The 17,872-nt window shown below is 46.7% G+C and overlaps 1 protein-coding gene across 1 annotated transcript in view; it reads left to right on the forward strand.

The window, feature by feature from the left end:
* The first annotated feature begins 6,653 nt into the window (after nt 1–6,653).
* Kiaa1549l (KIAA1549 like) overlaps nt 6,654–17,872 on the forward strand; it is a 267,271-nt gene continuing 256,052 nt past the window's right edge. Inside the window, exon 1 of the mRNA XM_038331879.2 lies at nt 6,654–6,888. Coding sequence (XP_038187807.1) covers nt 6,654–6,888 — 235 coding nt within the window. The remainder of the gene's footprint in view (nt 6,889–17,872) is intronic.

The following is a 17,872-nucleotide window of genomic DNA, read 5'->3' on the forward strand; positions in this document are numbered from 1 at the left end:
TACTTTTAATGAAAATTTAAGTACAAAATCACTTTCCTTTTATGTACTCTAGAAAGAATTATGTGATAGTATCTAAGATGTATTGAGCTTCTTCTGCCAGGTCCAGCTTTTGTTTTGAATGGTTTTTATTATGACATGTTTTATGAGGCTGGGGATGGAACTCAGTGATAGAGCCCTCATAAGATATCTGAGAGGCTCTGGGTTCAATCCTCAGTGTATCTCCAATAGGATTTATATGACCTAAATTTTAGTATTTACAGAATGAGGCAACCTGCAGCAAATCTAGTTGAGAGTATTTCTGTCACCCTAGAATGGAACTTTGTGCCATATTGACACTTAGCATTTTTAATCCCTTGGTGCCAGGAATCTCCTTTTGGTTTCTTTGGACCTTCTCCTGGACACTTCATAGAACTAGAATCATAGACTATATAGCCCCTGCAATTGGCTTTGGAATTCATTTGGAACAGAGTCCTTGGGGTTCCTCGGTGTGGTAGCACATACCATTATTTTCCTGTTCTTCCTCACTGGGGAAGAACATTCTGTTGTGACAAATATTTATCTTTCACCAGCTGATAGACATTGAGTTCGCTTTCACCAACTGATAAGCATGTAAGCTGTTTTCACTTTTGGCTATTATGAATAATGATGCTATAAGTGTTTAATTGGAAATATTTGTGATGACATGTGCTTTGATTTGTCTTGCATAGATACCTTAACATCTTTGGTGGACACTTGGACACCTTGGGTGTACTGAAGCCAAGCGCTCTGGAGTGATGAACTTAGGGAGGAAGCTGGTTGTAAATCACGAGTATTTCCCACAGTCAGTCCTAGCCCCTATCCCACAGGCTTGACAACACAAACTAACAAAAGATCAAACCAAACAAAGAACCAGGGAGCTAGAGATACAGCAAGCATTAGCTAGCCTTGTTGTGTCAGTGCTGAGAGGGAGTTGACCAAGTCTCTGCTCTGACTGGAGAATCCCAGAGGCATCAAGACAAAATGGCTCTTGATGACTTAAAAGTACAGGACAGAATACGCTGCCTCCTCCTACCGAGGACTTCGAGGATAATTAGCTGGAACCTGGGGGAGTGGAATGTTATCAACTGCAAGTTAAGTCCAAGTCAACAAACACTGAGTTGCTAGGCTTCTGTGGAGGCCCTCTGTGAGGACTAAATGGAGCCTCACCCACCCAAGAGCGGGCAGCTGCTCCTGGTGGGTGTAACCAGGTAGGGTCTTATTGGGCCTGCCTGCCATCTCAGGCCTTGACGCTGAAACTCGGGAAATTCTTTAGAGAAAAGGGAGAGCAAGATGGCCTGCATTTCCGCAGCTCCCTCCTCAGTCCTCACCCTCCCTCACTCAGTCTGCTCTCTACAGCTGGTGGCCGCGTGGGAGTGACCTTCCACAATTCTTTGATTAGAACTGTGTCACAGCTCCCCACTGCCCTCTGGCTTCGCTAATCCGACTGTATCTTTTTACCCTCCCAGGCCCGTCTTTCTATAGGCTACCCACATAGTAGCTATAGTAAGCACTTTTCTCAGGTCCGGGCCGTGAGATGGAGGAAGGGCTCTGTTGAAATGCACCTTCCCAGTTATACCCAATATTTTCTCAGGGGCATTAGAAGCAAGAGAAACCACGTATTCATTTTATTTTAAATTCCTCCCACTCTTGGAGGAAATGGGCAACATAGGCCATTAGTCTTGTGTTGTCTAGGGTCTTGTGGCCTCTGGAAAAACTGTACCATATTTAAAAAAGAAAATTTCTGTTTTTAAGAAATATTTTATGCCTTACTTTTATTTTGTGCATATGGATGTTTTCCTGCATGCATGTGTGGGTACAATGTGTGTGCTGGGTTCCCCCGGAAGCCAGAAGAAGGCATCAGATCCACTGGAACTGCAGTTGCAGATAGTTGTGAGCTGCCATGTGGGTGCTGGGAACTAAACTCAGGTCCTCTGCAAGAGCAGCGAGTGTTTAGTCGCTGATGCATCTCTCCAGCTCCCCTTTCATTTCTTAAAAATACAGATTCTTTGAGTTATTTGAAACCTATCCTGTGGCCCTAAAGGGCACCATGGCTTCAAAGGATAGGCTTTGGCTCCCCATCAGAGGGTAAAGCCCTTACCCACCCCTCCAGCCTCTTTTCTAGGCCCTCTGCTTTTCCTGATCCCTCCAGCATCCTCCCCTGCTCCGGGCAGGGGCAGTTTGTGTCGTTGCTCATCTGCCCCACTGGCCCCTCAGTGCTGAGCTCAGGGAGGGTGGAGACGAGGCTTAGCTCTCTGCAGACCCTGGGATTTCAGGAAAGGAGGACTTGTGAAGAGAACTGGAAGGCATGCTGGTGTGAAGTGATGACTTGGGGAGCAACAGGAACCCCAGATGTGTACCACCCAGAATATTGACAGAAAGTTCAGCCCAGGGCCCGAAATCACTCCTCAGAGCTGGAGTCTTCTGCTCACCTAGTGAAAAGCTTCTTGAAATAACACCTGACTCTTTAAACAATAAACTCAGCATACAGGGAAGTCCCAAAGCCCCAGTTAAGAATACTAAACTGAATACAAGGGTGTGTGGGTTAAGAGGGTTGCGATTATCATATAATATATAATAAGATTGATTGAGCACTTACTGTATGTCAAGTGTACATCTAAATGATTGACATGTATCAACTCACTCCTTAAAACAATCCCCCGTGGGAGTTACTTAGATAATTTCAATTTTATAGATGAGGTTTGCAGAGACATGGTTTTCTCAGTCATTAGCCAGTAGAGGGCAGATCTTAAACAAGTCAACATAAGGATTTGGTTTGTCTATTCACCAAACAAGGACTCATCGATCAAAAATGTAAACAAAATGACCTGGTAATTCATATCTATAGTTTTAGTACTCTGAAAACTGAGGCAGGAGAATTGCTGTGAGTTTGAGACCAGCCTAGGTTACATAACACAGAGTGTTCTGAGTCAGCCTGGGCTAGGCAGGAGGACCCCGTCTCATTCTCCCCACTGCCATGACGACTTCACCAAGGTTTTGGCTTCTGCAGAAACAGCTTCCCCTTTAACAGCTAAGGTATAAGCTCTGGAGCCTAGAATCTCAGGCTCCTGACATCTGCTTCCACTGTGGTTCACCTGTCCTGAAGGCCCTAAGGTTCTCCTTCCCCAAGGCTGCACTCTGCTGCCCTCACTAGATACCTTCTCTTTCCCACTACGATGCTAAACCTTTTATGGCTTCTCACTTGGCCCTTTGCTGTGCCTGGAAAACTTCTACTTGAGGTGTTCTCCTGTCTTCCTCCCTATTGATGGCAGAAATAGCCCATGTTCCCATGGCGGATAGGTGGTCTGCTCATATCTCTGTTCCCATGAGGACGGATAATTTACATCTACTTTTGTCACATGCTTACCTTGCTCTTACGTGGTCACTGTATACCTGCTTTGCTTACTGGACTGTGATCTTCTTGAGGAACACAGCGGTGTCTGGTCTCAAGTCTAGCCTGTTGGAGGACAGAGCCACTCAACCTAACCACCAGAAACTGAAAAACAGTGTCATCTCTAAATCTGGCAAGAAATAGCAAAGGGAAAATCCCATCTACAGAACAGAATATGAATATCTCCTCCCTCTGGCAGTAGCCCCAGTGTTTCCTCTCTTAACCGTCATGGAGAATGTGACTGTGGCTAAGTCTTCTGTCTCTTCTTTTATATACTCTCCATTTGGATCTTCTATGTCTTGGGCCAGCAGCTCTGTCCGTCCTGTCTTAATCCCACTCGTAGCACAGCTGGCTGCACAGCTGTGCTCACCTTGTGTCCCTAGCTCCTAAACAGAGCCTTGTGCCAAGGTGGTGCTCCTGAGGACGACTCCTGATGTGGGAAACAAACACGCAGCCTCTGCTTACAGATTCCTCTTCCCCCTTTCTCTAAGGAAAAGCCCAGGTGTATCCAGAACCTTCCATGAACTGGCCAGAGTATCCCTTCCCTTCTTCTGTCCTATTTCTCCATGAGTTGTAAGTATTGAATGAAGTATCTTCACTATTCCAAGCCTGTGTTTCCCTGCCTCCCTCCTTACCCCTGGGCACACTGATCTCTGTATCTGTCAGTTAGCCCTTGCCTAGACTACCTGCCATCATCCCCCATCCCATTTCCTTGTCTCTGGGATCACCATTCACCATTCCTCAGACCTTGTAAGGCTGAATGACCTCCAAGAATGGACCTTCTTTGTGCCTCAAAATGACTGCCTTATCATTTGGAAAAAACAGTAACTTTTGTTTTTTCTTTCTTTCCTTCCTTCTTTCTTTTCCTTCTTCCTCTTCCTCTCCCCCCTCTCTCTTCTTTTCTTTCCTATACAGTAGCCCTGACTGTCCTGGAACTCAATATGTAGGCAAATCTGGCTTTGAACTCAGAGATCCACTTGCTTCTGCCTCTGGGTGCTGGGATTAAAGGCATGCACCACCATGCCCAGGTTGTAAGTTTCTTAAAACAACCCCAAACAGTAAAATTAATTTAATCGAAGAGCGAGGATAAATTACAGCCCCAGCAGGGGGAGGATGAATACCCATTATTCAAAATGCTCTGGGACTAGAAATGCTACACATTTCAAAGTTGTCTGGATGTGAGGGTATCTGTATAAACTTTATTGGTTGAGCATCTCTAATCTGAAAATTTGAAATCATTCAGAGTTCATGTTCCAAAATCTGAACTATTACTTTATTTAGTACATGCAGTTAAGATCAGAGGACACCCCACAGGAGTCAGTTCTCTCTTACGGTGTAGGTAGGTCTCAGGGATCAAACTCAGGTTGGTTGTCAGTCAGGCTTGCTGTGCCTTTGCTCCGTGAACCATCTCACCAGCCCTGGAACTTTTTGAGCATTTTAGATTTTAAGATTAGGAATACTCAACGTGTACTACTACAGTTCAACAAATCTGAAATGCAGGATAGGATGTATCTGGTCTCTGAAAAGTTAGCCCGTGGTAAGGCATCTTCTGCAAAACACAGTGGTACTCCTGTCCCTACCGACACAGTGAGGGTGAGGAACACGTCTCCAGAACCACAGCAGCTTGTTATGCTGTGTGGGATGGGGGTGGGGCTGGCTTCCGCCTCTCAGCACCCTCCGGCTTGCTATGCCTGGAACACACCAGGCCAGGCCAGCCCCCAGGGTTTTTACCCTTATGGATCGCTTTATCTAGAATGCTCCTTCAGCTTGGCTTGTTCCTTGACCTCCTTCTGGTCTTCTCTCAGATGTCACCTTCACAGGGAACCCTTTTCATCCTGGTTAGTGCTGGAACACCCCTATCCCCACTTTCCATCCTTTTGTTTTAACCATTTTCTCTGAGGCTCTGTAACATTGTCTGGTAGTCAGTTTATTACCTACGGGGATTATGCTTGTGGCTGTTGTCCAAGTGTCTGGAATAGGGCCTGGCATATAACAGGCTGTTTTGGATAAATAAGTAATGTCAGATGAACCGATGAATTTCACCAGGTCAGTGTGAATGTTTTTCCCTCATTGCTTGTATATCTAGTGCCTAACGCAGTCATGTCATGGGAAATCATGGATGCTGGACAAATAACTTATTGACTGAAGGGTGCTTGAAGCACTTGTGAACTAGGTAGCCTGTTCAAGGGCACGAAGGCAGAACAAGGGTAAGAGCAGTAGGGTAATTCAGCTGACTCTGCCCATTTGTCCCACTAGGGAGTGACTGACTTGTCAGCTCTCCTATTTTGGGGAGACGGAGACTTTTTGGAAATGCCTGTAGTTGTCCCAAAGTCCAATGCACTGTCTCCCCTGTAGTATGGCTGTAGCAAATGTTTACAATGTGTTTTATTTACTCCAGCGTTTCACTGCAAATAGCCCACAACAGCTTCAGTCCTTCGGGGCTAAATCTGACATGCAGGTGTCTGCCAGGCTCTCAGAGAAGTAGTGAACAACCTGCACAAAGCTCCCCCGGTCATCCTCAGAGAGCTTTTCCAAGATGCAGGCTGAAGACTTAGCAGGTTGACCATGATCTTGTCTATCCCTTTCCTGGTCAGAGGACTATCTCCAACGACCTTTCCTCCTCAAGATCTGGGAACACTGGGCGGAGGGCCCCCAAACCCCCAACGAGGACCTCGCCAGTGCAGGGCACGGTCCGGGCCCCGCGCGCGGGAGCGGAGGGCGCGCGGTGGTTCCGCGCGGGGATGCGCGCGCGCGCCTGCCTCGTCTCTCTCGCCCGCTCCGGTGCTACGTGCTTTCTTTGTCAATGAGGAGCTGCTCTGAGCTGCAGTAGCACTCACGGCTGGAGCCAGAGCCCAGCGATCGAGCGAACCAGTGGGAACAGAGACCCCGGCGTAGGGGCGGCGGCGGGTGGCAGGTTGCTCGAGCCAGGGCCGCGGGCTTTCCGCGTCTCGCAACCTCGCGCTCGGGGTGCAGCATCCGGCTCCGGGGAAGGGACCCGGGCGCCGCCCGTCCCACCCTCGCCGCACCGTGGGAACCTCATGCGGCGGCGGTCCCCGCGCGCGTGAAGCCGCGGTTCCGCCGAGCCCGCCCCGGACCGAGGCAGAACGAGAGAGCGGCTCGCGCCTCCCGCTTTCCTCCGGCTCCCGGGCCATGGCCGGAGATGCCCGGTGAGGAGTGGTGCGCCGAGGGCTGGGTTCCCCGGCGCGGTGTGGAACGAAGCAGCGGCCTGGATGTGTGAACTGTCCCTATGGCTCCGCAGGAGGCGAAGCCCCAGGGCCCGAACGAAGCTGGGCCAGCAGCGCTGGAGCCCAGGGACCGGCCCCGGGAGCGTGTGCTCTGCGGGGCGGGCGGAATCGCCACGCGCTTCCAGGGCGTGAGGAGCTCCGGGGCCCGCCGGTCCCAGGATGCGCCGCCTCTGCGGCCGCTGCTGCTGGGACTCTTGCTGCTGGCTGCCCTTCCCGGGCACTGCCGAGCCGACTCCGGTAAGCGCTTGGGAGCGGCTCTGCGCCCGCGGCGGGGTCTAGAGCAGCTTAACCGGGTGGTGGTGCGTGGTGGGTGGTGGGCTCCTTGCTGCACCGCTGGGCTTTTCTCTGCCCTTAGCAGTTCTAACAGAGGGAGAACTGTCAGAAATCTGTCTCTAGGAAGGCATCGTGGGCGGAGAAGAAAGAGGCACGTTTTTAATCTTTTTTTTTTCCCAGGACAAGTTGCAAATGCTTCCTGATGGTCCCACAAACGCGCTTCGTTAAACTAGACATGGCGTGAATAGGATAGCCTAAAAGGGACCTATTAAGTGGGACACATTAGGAATGGGGCCATTCACTGTGGTTTGGCCATCCTGTTGCTATTATTTACTTTGTCTTTGCAAGGAATGACCTGAGAGTTTGAAGTAATTTCTGTATTTCTGTGACGAAAGAGCGTTTTCCCTTTCTTTATAACAGTTTTTTTTTTTTCCTTTTGGGAATAAGGTACTTAAAATAATTGATTGCCCCTTGCAAAAGATTCCGGCATTGATCAAGCGTATAACCTATTATTTGCAAGAGGCTTATTTAAAAATAGTCATGCTTGGCGCTCAGACTTCTAACGATCCTTCAGAAATAGATTTTTGTAATTCCGTGGACAATTTTGTGGATCTGTTATAACTATTTGGGCGGAATTATTTTGCTGAAGTGCTTCGAAACTTACACAGTGCCCTCAGCTGCGGTCTTTGAAGTAAAAGTGATTGCCATGGCTCCTGTAAAGGACTAGCTTTTGTGTTTGTGGTGGAATTCTGGGCTACAGACATTCATTTGATCAAACACAAACCTCTCATTTCAGGTAATTGGTTTTTGTAGTGTTACAGCTTTTAGTGAGGACCAAGAAGGATCCCCCCAACCCACACTCGTGCCCCGACTGCGTGTGCCCTTTCCCCACATCAGATTAAAATCCCCAGTTTTGAAGGGGCTTACAGCGGTTTTAAATAAGTGTTCTGGCTGTATATATATATTAAAGCCATTTTCCTTTGGTTCACCTAAAAGTCATTGACATGAGGGATCTGTGTGTTATGTGACCGTGTGTCGCGGAATTTCTTGTGATTCTAATGGTTCCAAAGTTCTGCAGTTGGCCTTCTGGGAAATCTGCTCCCCTGGCTTTAAATATGTGGCCCAATGTTGAGAGAGAAGTCGTGAGGAAGATGTGGAAGTTCATTAGTGATCATTGGCTCAGAATCATAGAGTTTTTGGTTAACAAGCATCCAATCCTTGATAGTTTTGTAAACCGTTAGAGAGCTTTTTACTTTTGGATGTCGTTCGTTTGTGCACAGACTGAACACTGTTCGGCCATCTGTGATAGGTGAAATTTGGCTTCCCTGTATTGCCCCGTTCAGCCCCCGTCAGCCGATTTTCTCTGACAGGGTTTTGAGTTTCTGATCTCCCTTCCAACCTTTGTTCTTGGCTCCCTACCAACCTCCGAGACTTTGATTGGCTCATCTTTCAGCTACTCAGAACCTTATCTAGGGGACTTCTCGTCTTCAATCCAGGTCTTAATCTGGGACCCCCCCCCCCACTTTGTCTTGCAGTGAGGACACAAGCCTAGGCTAGACAATGGTTAGAATGGTGGGGACTGTCCCGAAGTAGTTGTCCTCCGAGACCCTTTATCTTCTCCCTTCTCACTGGACTCGGCTTCTCTGTGCTTCTGGGGTGTCTTTGCTGCTGCCACCCTTGACGCTCAGTTTTCTGTGAACGAGGCCACCTGTGGATCCGCTGTCTGCCTCTGAGCTCTGCAGTGTGCTGTAGCTTCACCACTGGTCCCATTTTATGACTGGCTTCTAGGTGGCAGAGTGAACCCTGAGCATCCAGGAGGACCTCATCCCCTCCGTTCACATGTTCTCAGATTTCAGCTTCTCCCTAGCCGAGGAGAGGCATGGGCATCTCAAAGGGTTTGTGGGAGGGAGGCAGGAGGAGATGACTCTTGCTGGGGACCTCTGACTTTCCACCAGCCACCTTCTCTGGAGCTTGCTCTGAGGGCAGCCGCAGCTCTGTTCTCTGTAGTGTGTGTCTGATGCTGAGTTACCTGAGAAGCCCAACCAGTGACCTGCCATGTTCTGCTTGAAGTCCTGACTGCCTATGAGCCTGTCATTTGCACCCTTGATGATTCTTGCTTTTTAACAAGGATAAATCAGACATTTTGCCTTGGTTGAAAAATGGACAAAAATAGATTTGTTTCTAGAAAATACCACACCAATCCCTAGCTCCTTTGTTGCAGGGTGTTTGCAGTGTGTTCCAAGCTGACTTTTACCACCACACCCCATGCCCCTTTGCCTTAATCAGAGACCTCCTTCCCACGTAAAAGGAAATCTGTGTCATGTTTAGTGCTCTCTTGAAGACACCCTCTCCTAACTCGGTTCCATGGAACCCTTGCTTGCAGGCAGTTACTTCTGTTCTAGGAAAGAAGTTTCTGAAGGCTGATGCCCTTCATTCTCTTCTGCCATCTGGGTTCCAAGCAACAATGGTAGCATGCAAATTTGACATCCTAACCTTCCTGTCTCCCTGTTTGGTTCATATCTGCAAATGTTTAATATGATTGTTGTGTGCAGACGCGGTGCTCACCCCCTTGTAGGCCTCTGCTCAATGTGACCTTGGCTGCTGGGGCCCTTGTTTCTCTCCCCAGTGTGAAATGGGAGTAATAAAACTCTAATCTTATTGGGTGGCTGACTGATTAGGTGACTGAGCAAAAGCAGCATAGGACACAACAGTGCTTGGCATGCAGCTGCTCATGGAGTGTCTTCTGTTCTTATAAAGGTGGAACAAATTGCCTACATATTTGGTTTTGCCAGATAGGATGTTGGGGTAGGGGATACGGGATTGAATAAGGTGCCACTATTCTGCAGAAGTCTCTCCTGAAGAGGGACTTGAACTCCAATACTATGTGAGTATAATGAATAAAGCCGGACTGGAGTTAATTTTAGGGAGAGTTGGAGGTGGTGCTTTGGAGGGTGGGTAGGTTCTCAGGGTTGATGGTGGCATTTCAGGTCAAGGAAAAATACAGGGTTCTCTGTACCCAGAGCACAGGGTAGAGGAGGACCCAGAAAACTACCTTGCTCTGGGGCTTCCATGTATCTTCCTCCTGAGGTGGCTTCTTCAGCCAATGTATTCATCCTCCATTCATCTTAGCTTCCCTATTGCTAGCTGCAACTTCCAAGATGGAATAGGAGCCCAGTATAATTTCAGCTTTCTTACCCTTCTGTTTGGTTGATTCTGTTTGATGTTGGAATATTGTTTCAATTAAGTAACTCACAGTAATTTGTGAGTGGCTGATTTATTTGAAGAAGGGTTTGCTGATGACTGGGTTCTCTAGTTTAGTATATCACAAAAAGGAGATAACTTTACCCTGCATGTCTTTCTTGCCCTTCTCCAACCTCCTTTACCCATCACTAGATTGGAGCTCAGTCCATAGATGCTACATTTAGTTCATGCATGCCTTCATGCATTTATTCTCCTACCCATTCATTCATCCGCTCATTCAGCCTGTGTTTTGAGTACCTCAGTATCCTGAGGTTATAGTGATGAATCCAAATAAGGTCCCACTCTGTGCCATTTGAAAGTGGCTCAGTGCTTTCTTAACTTTACTGAGGCTATGAATCCCTTGAAGATTCTGCTAAAATTCAGCTGCGATCTGGGTCATCTGGAACAAGACCTGAGATTGTGATGACGATTTCATTCTACAGACCCCATTTAAGTAGCAAGTGATAATAAATAAATATGGTAAGTCCTTTGGAGGGAAGAAGTCAGGGTTGGTGTTGGCATCTTCTTATCTGTGCTTATTTCTATTGGACAGCAAAGGAAGGGTCAGGGATGAGGTGATGAGGGAGCTCAGTGGCTTTGTGGGAAAGTTTTCCCAGTGGAGTGAAAGGTACATGCAGAGCTTGAGGTAGCTGAGGAGTGGCAGGGAGGCCAGTGCAGAACTGACCAACCAGTGGAAAATAGTAAGCAAATGCTGAAGAGGGAGCCGTGCACAGACACGCAGAACTTGTTGGCTGTGACAAGGACATGCTGTTTTCTTCTGGGTGAGATGGTGAAGCCACAGGAACAACTCAGACTTCGGTCCTGAAAGAATCACTTTGGCTGTGGTGGGAGGAAAGACTGTGGGTTAGGAGGGAGGCAGAGAGGTCAGGCTGCAGGCTGTGGCTGAAATCCAGGATGAGGATGAAGATGAAGATGATGTAGACAATAGAGATGGGAAAGGGCGGGGGAGGGAGGGGAGCGTGTGAACGTGGTTTTGAGACGGAGCTTCTGGAACTGTGTGAAGTATGGGGGGGGGTAGCAGAGGACGAGAAGAAACAGCAGGACCTTGCCAGCTGCTGAGGTATTTGGGTTAGCTGCAGTGATTGATGAAGACTCGGTGTGCAGATGTGGAGGTATTTGGTGGTCTCGAGAGTGGCAGGGCAGAACTTGCCAATGGGTTCACAAACCTCCAGTGAATTCAAGAGAGGAAGAAGAGAGACATTGGGACCGCCCAGAGGGCACCTCTTCCCACTCTTTTCTTCATTTGAGGCAGGGCCTCTCTGTAGCCTCAGACAAGCGAACTCTGGAATTGCAGGCGTGAACCACCACAGCAGCTGCATGAAACTCTTGTTGGAGGGAGGCCGCTTGTTCGTCCCGGCCACCTAGAACCAAAATAATCACACAGAAACTATATAATTTAAATCACTGTTTGGCCATTAGCTCTAGCTTCTTATTGGATAACCCTTACATATTAACTTATTTCTAGTAATCTGTGTATTGCCACATGGCTGTGGCTTACCGGGTAAAGTTCCGTCTGGCTCTGACGGGGCTACATGGCTTCTCTCTGCCTCCGCCTTTCTTTCTCCCAGCATTCAGTTTAGTTTTCCCCACCTAGCTCTGTTCTCCTATAGCTCTGCTATAGGCCCAAAGCAGTTTCTTTATTAACCAATGGTAATCACAGCATACAGAGGGGAATCCCATATCACTTTTTTCTGTAAGGTTGAACACCAGTGGACGTGGGTTCATGGAGGGTTAGATGAGAATATAGAGCCAGGTGTATAGGCGCACACCTGTAATCCCAGTACTGGAGAGCCTGACACAGGACGGTCACCAGTTTAAGGCCACACTTCCATACACAATGAGATTCTGTATAAACTAAGCAGACTTATTCCCACATGCAAATGAAGACAAAATTTGTATATAATTACCTATAATCACATTTTCTCTTTCTTTTTAGCATTAAAAATCTTGAAATACTAACTCTGGTGGTTCCCCTCCACCCCAATATAAGTGGCGCAAACAAACCCATTTGGAATTTTAACTGCATGCCAGTTATTAGTGCTTTGAAGACACTGTGTGCTAGATCAGGGCTTCTCATTCTTCCACCCTGCCCCAATCAAGTGCAGAAGGTCTTGGGCACAGGAGAACTGTGCTTCAGTACTGATGTGGAACAGTAGTTAGCTCTCCAGTCCTGCCCCACATCTCTCCCAAAAGTCGCCGTAGAAACTCGGACTCTGAAGCGCAGATGACAACTGGAGAGCTCGTAGCCCAAGTCTCACGTTACTGGACTATGACTTGGGAACGTACCAAATGCGCATACACACCCCTTTCATCTTCATTAACCTTTAAGCCGGTATCGTGCTCCCCACCTCTCTTAAACAAACAACAGCGCTACTCTTCTCTAAACAAAAATGAATGGTTGGAATGACCCTAAAACATTTTCGTGGCTTGACAGCATATGAGAGACACTTTCTAAACACACAGAGGGACGCATTATTCCAGGGCATGGGATGACTGCCATGGCTGGTGACTCCTTGGGGACTTCAGGACCAAAGGAGCAGTCAGCACCTGGGTGTTGGGAGTTAGCATTGCTGCAGCTGGGGACGGTGGTGTTGGGTTGCATTGTTGGGGAGTATTTATCCAAGCACTGGGGGCATACTGGGCTCTCACGGTGTGGGGACTCAGGGGAGATCAAAGCAGCCTGGCCCTTGCCCTTTAAGCAGCTGGTGGGTAGAGTGGCAAGCCAGTGAAATTCCCTCATGAATCTGGTCAGGTAGCCAGATGGAAAGTCTCCCTCCTGTCCAGGGAGGCCACTGCAAAGGCCGTCATTCTGATTTCTCAATATCCTTGTTTTTAAAGGTCACCAGCGAATTCAGACTTTTGAAATGCTGTGCTGCATGGGGGTGCACACTGAGGAGACACAGGGTTTTGTTTCTCAGACAGCGTAGCTTAGGTTGGCCTCAAACTCGCTGTGTAGCCCAAGATGACTTTGAACTCTTAATACTCTGAATTCTACTTCCTGAGGGCTGCAATGCCTTGCGTTGGTGCTGGGATCAAACCTGGGCTTTGTGCATGCTGGGCAAGCATCCTGCTAACCAGCTACATCTCCAGCTCCTTTCTCCTACCCCAAATCAAGTTTATAAAGATATAATTTATGGGGCAGTGATGATGCACGCCTTTAATCCCAGCAGGATTAGGACACAGAGACAGTTGGATCTCTGTGAGTTCAAGCCGGTCTGGTCTACAAAGTAAGTTCTAGGACAGCCAAGGCTAAACAGAGGAAATTCTGTCTCAAAAAGCATATATAGTATGTGTGTGTATGTATCTGTATTTGTATAGGTATATGCCTGGTCACGTGATTCCTTTTAGGCGAACTGCATGAGAAGCTCTGAAAGAAGTATACATTGGGTCCCTCACCACAATTCAGATACAGAACATTTCTATTATCCCCCCCAAAGTATCCTCCTGCCTCCCTCAAAGGTAGACCACCAGTCTGTCCTTCGTCCCCACACTGTGGTTTTTCCAGACGGCCACATGAGTGGAATCAGTAAGACGTGTGCCCTGTGGTGCCTAGCTTCCTTCACACTCTATATGGTCTCATGACGGAATCAGTAAGGCATGTGCCCTGCGGTGTCTAGACTGCCACATGATGGAATCAGTAAGGCGTGTGCCCTGCGGTGTCTAGCTTCCTTCACATCCTTGAGCTTTGTACACATCATTGCCTGCCTCCTTGCTGTGTCTTTACCTTTTTTAAAACGGTGGAATAGTATTCTAGCACACCACAGGTTGCTTATCCAGGTTGATGGCATTAGAGTTGTTTCCAGTTTTTGCCCAAGGAGGCTTTGTTTGAACAATTTTCTTCCCCTTGAGTAAATAGGGGAGGAATCCAAAGTCCCTTGTTCGGCCTGTGCTTAACCTTGTAAAAGCTGTTCAAGTCTTTTCCAAAGTGGCTACGTATTTATCCCAGCGGCAACATGTGAGAGTCTGAGATGCGCCTCTTCCTCCCCACCAGTACTTGGGATTGTCTGGGTTTCTTTCCCCTTTTAATTTAAATTTTAACGGCTCCAATAGTTGGTCAGCCTTATCTCATTGTGTGCTGAGTTCGCACGTCTCTGATCACTAATGGTGTTATTAGTGTTTCCCTTTCATGTGTGTATCTCAAGTTGGAAGGGTCTATTAAAAATCCTTTGTCAATTAGAACAATTGGATTATTTGTTTTCTTATTATTTGAATTTTCCTAGCCAGGCCTTTATCAGATATATACCTTGCAATTATATTTTTCCTACTTTGTGTGTTCTTATTTTTATCTTATTAATAATATTTTTCAAAGAATGAATGTTTTAAATTTGATTAGCCTTATCAATTTTTTAAATTTAGGACTATGAATTTTTTATTATTATTATATTAGTGTGTATATGTGGTAGGATAGAAATCTTTGCCAGCCCAAGATGTCACTTCTGGAAGTTTCATGTTTTTATCTTTACCTGTAGAGCTGTGATCCATTCTTGTTAATTTTTATGTACCATACAAGGTAGCAGTCAAAGTTAAATTTTACATCTGGATGTTGAGTTGCTTCAGAGCTGTGTTTTGAGAAGGTCGCCATTGCTCCATTGGCTTGGCTTGTCACTGCCTGTGTGGGGTCACATCTGGACTCTATAGTTTGCTCTACTCATCTGCATTTCTCTCCTGATGCCAACATGAACCTATCTTGATCCTCTAGCTCATGACTTCCTAATTTCAGGGCCATGAACAGTTCGCTGTTACAGGCAGATTTCTACACTGAGCACTGTAGAGCGTTTCTTCTTGTCTTCGTCTAGTAGATGTTCCTTCTTCCTTCCTCATCTGTGACAACGATGATACCTTCAGATATTTCTACCTGTCCCCTGGGGAGTAAAATCACCCTCGGTTGAGTTCCACTGCCCTAGCTTCATGATAATCTTGGAATCCGACAGTGAGAGTACATTTTATTTGTTTTTTGAGACAGGGACTCACTCTCTAGCCTAGGCTGGCCAGGAACTTACTACACAGACCAGGCTGACCCCAAACAGTGATTCCTCTGCTGCAGCCTTCACAGTGCTGGGATTCCTCGTGTGAGCCACCATACCTGATACACGTGTCTCCATCTATTTAAGTTTTTCTTCCATATGTGTTTGTGTGTGTGTGTGTGTGTGTGTGTGTGAATATCTGTGTATTTCATATTTTCCATGGCTTTGGTAACAGTACTTAAATGATGGCATCTAGAAATATGATTCAAGAATGTTAACTTTCTTGGTCTGGAGAGCTTGCTCAGTGGTCAAAAGCACTGACTACTTTTGCAGAGGTTAATTCCCAACACTCACATGGGGGCTCAGAACCATCAGTAACTCAAGTCCCAGGGTATATGTCGCCCTCTTCTGGCCTCTGTGGGCACTGCACACACATGGTGTACAGGCTTATGTACATACAAAGTACCCAACCATGAACAAACAAATTAACTTTATTATATAATCCTTCTAAGTTCACTTTAATTTTAGTAGCATTTTGTAGTACTTTTGAGGGTTTTACTACATGGAAAATCATTCGTTTTGAATTTCTTTCTTGCCCAATTCACTGACTAGAACTGCCAGCACATTCTTCAGTAGCAACTGGGAGTGTGATCTCCTTGAGTTGATCCCATCTGGAGGACATTCAGTCTTTCACTGTGCTGTGTGGTGTGGTGTGTAGCTTCAGTCTTGTCTTGCAGGAGCCCTTTGTCTGGGTGAAGAAACTCCCTTCTTAGCCTAGCTTGCTGTTCATTTTTACCATGATGGGTGTGAAATTTTGTCCCATGCTTTGTCCGTCTATATTAACATGATCATGAGAATTTTATTTATTGGCCTGTAAAAAGGCAATATAACTGATTTGAGAGTGTCAAGCTACGCTTTGCTCCTGGGACAGACTCCGGTTTAGCCACGGTGGGGTCTGGCTTTCCAGGAATTTTTTTTAAAAGTATATTTGTTTTATTTTATGTGTGCTGGAATGTATGCATGTGAAGTGCCCTGGGGGCTCGAAGGTGAGCTGGAGTCAGGAAATAGGTGTGAGCCACCACACAGGTTCTGGGGGCTGAATCTGGGTCTTCTAAAAGAGGCAAGTTCTTAACCACTGAGCCATTGCTCCACCCCTTCTGGTAGCTGTAAAAGGGAAATTGAAAGTGTTAGGTGTAAACGGTGACTGCTTGTTCACTTCCTGACTGCTCTGACCCGAATAATCACACAGAAACTATATTAATTTCAACATTGTTTGGCCTATTAGCTTAGGCTTCTATTAACTAACCCTTACATCTTAAATTAGCACTAAGGTTCTGGCATCTTTCTCCTTCAGCAGCTACATGGCTGACTCCCCCTCTTGTTCCCTGCATTCAGTTTAGGTCCCCCCTCCCCCTGCTTTGCTCTGTTCTGCCTTGCTATAGGTCAAAGCAGCTTCTTTATTAACCAATGGCAATAAAACATATTCATAGCATACAGAGGGGAATCCCACATCAGCTAGGCTCATGGGACCTATTAGTCTAGAGTGGTGCTTTGAAAGAAGGGCCCCCAAAAGAAGTGGCTCTATTAGGAGGTGTGGTCATGTAGAAGGAAGTGTGTCACTGTGGGAGTGGGTTTTGAGGTCCCCTTTACTCAAGTTATACCCAGTGTGGACAGATTCCTCTATTGCCTCTAGAGGAAGATGTAGAATTCTCAGTTCCTTTTCCAGCACCTTGTCTGTCTGCATGCTTCCATATCCCACATGATAATAATGGACTAATCTCTGAAACTGTAAGCCACCCCAATTAAGTGCTTTCCTTTGTAAGAGTTCCTGTGGTCAGGGTGTCGCTTCACAGCAAGAGAAACCCCAGCTAAGACATCTATTTTTTTTTCTTTTTGAGACAGAGTAAAATTCTGTTCAGGCTGTCTTTTCTCAAAATTATCATCTAACCTAGGCCGACCCTGAATTACAACAATCTCTTTCAAGGCTCCTGAGTACTGGGATGGCAGGCATAAGCTGCCACAGCTAGCTGGTTTTTACTCAAGGGAGACTTTGGCATGGTTTTAATATAAAGGGTCTCTAAAATTGGGAGTATTTCCTTCCTGTATTATGGGAAGGTTTGTATAGTACCGTTGTTATTTCTCCCTCAAGATCTGTGGTCTTAGTCAGGCATGATGACATATACCTTTAATCCTAGTTCTTGGGAGGTAGAGGCAGGCCCATCTCTGTTAGAGACCAGTCTGGTCTACCTAGTGAGTTCTAAGCCAGCCAGAGCTACAAAGTGAGACCTTAATTTAAAAACAATAACAATAACTACAACAAAAATACAACACCCTCAGAAAACCCCAACACAACATTTATGGCCTTTTAAAGATGAAACTAAAGATTATTTAAGACTTGACTGAGTAATTGTAAGAAGTCTTGGGTGCCTCTAGTACCGGCCCTCATTCTCAGGCCTACCAGTGTCCACTAGAAAGATTCGGGGTCCAGGGAAACCAACTGGAGTATGAGGAAATCAAGGTGGACGAGTTCAGGAGGTGACCCGCACTATAGCGACTCGCCAAGTCACTTCATCTTCAGGGTCTTAATTTTCTTCTCTGTGAACAAAAGCCCGACTTCTGTCTTTTCCCAGAGCTCCCTAGCTGTATGTTGATGAGCACCAAGCTCAGCTGTGGGAATCCCAGTCAAGGAGTCTCATTCTGAAGAGGGAAGAGTTACCCCGTAT

This window comes from Arvicola amphibius, chromosome 5, assembly GCF_903992535.2.
Source record: "Arvicola amphibius chromosome 5, mArvAmp1.2, whole genome shotgun sequence".
Classification (NCBI taxonomy): domain Eukaryota; kingdom Metazoa; phylum Chordata; class Mammalia; order Rodentia; family Cricetidae; genus Arvicola; species Arvicola amphibius.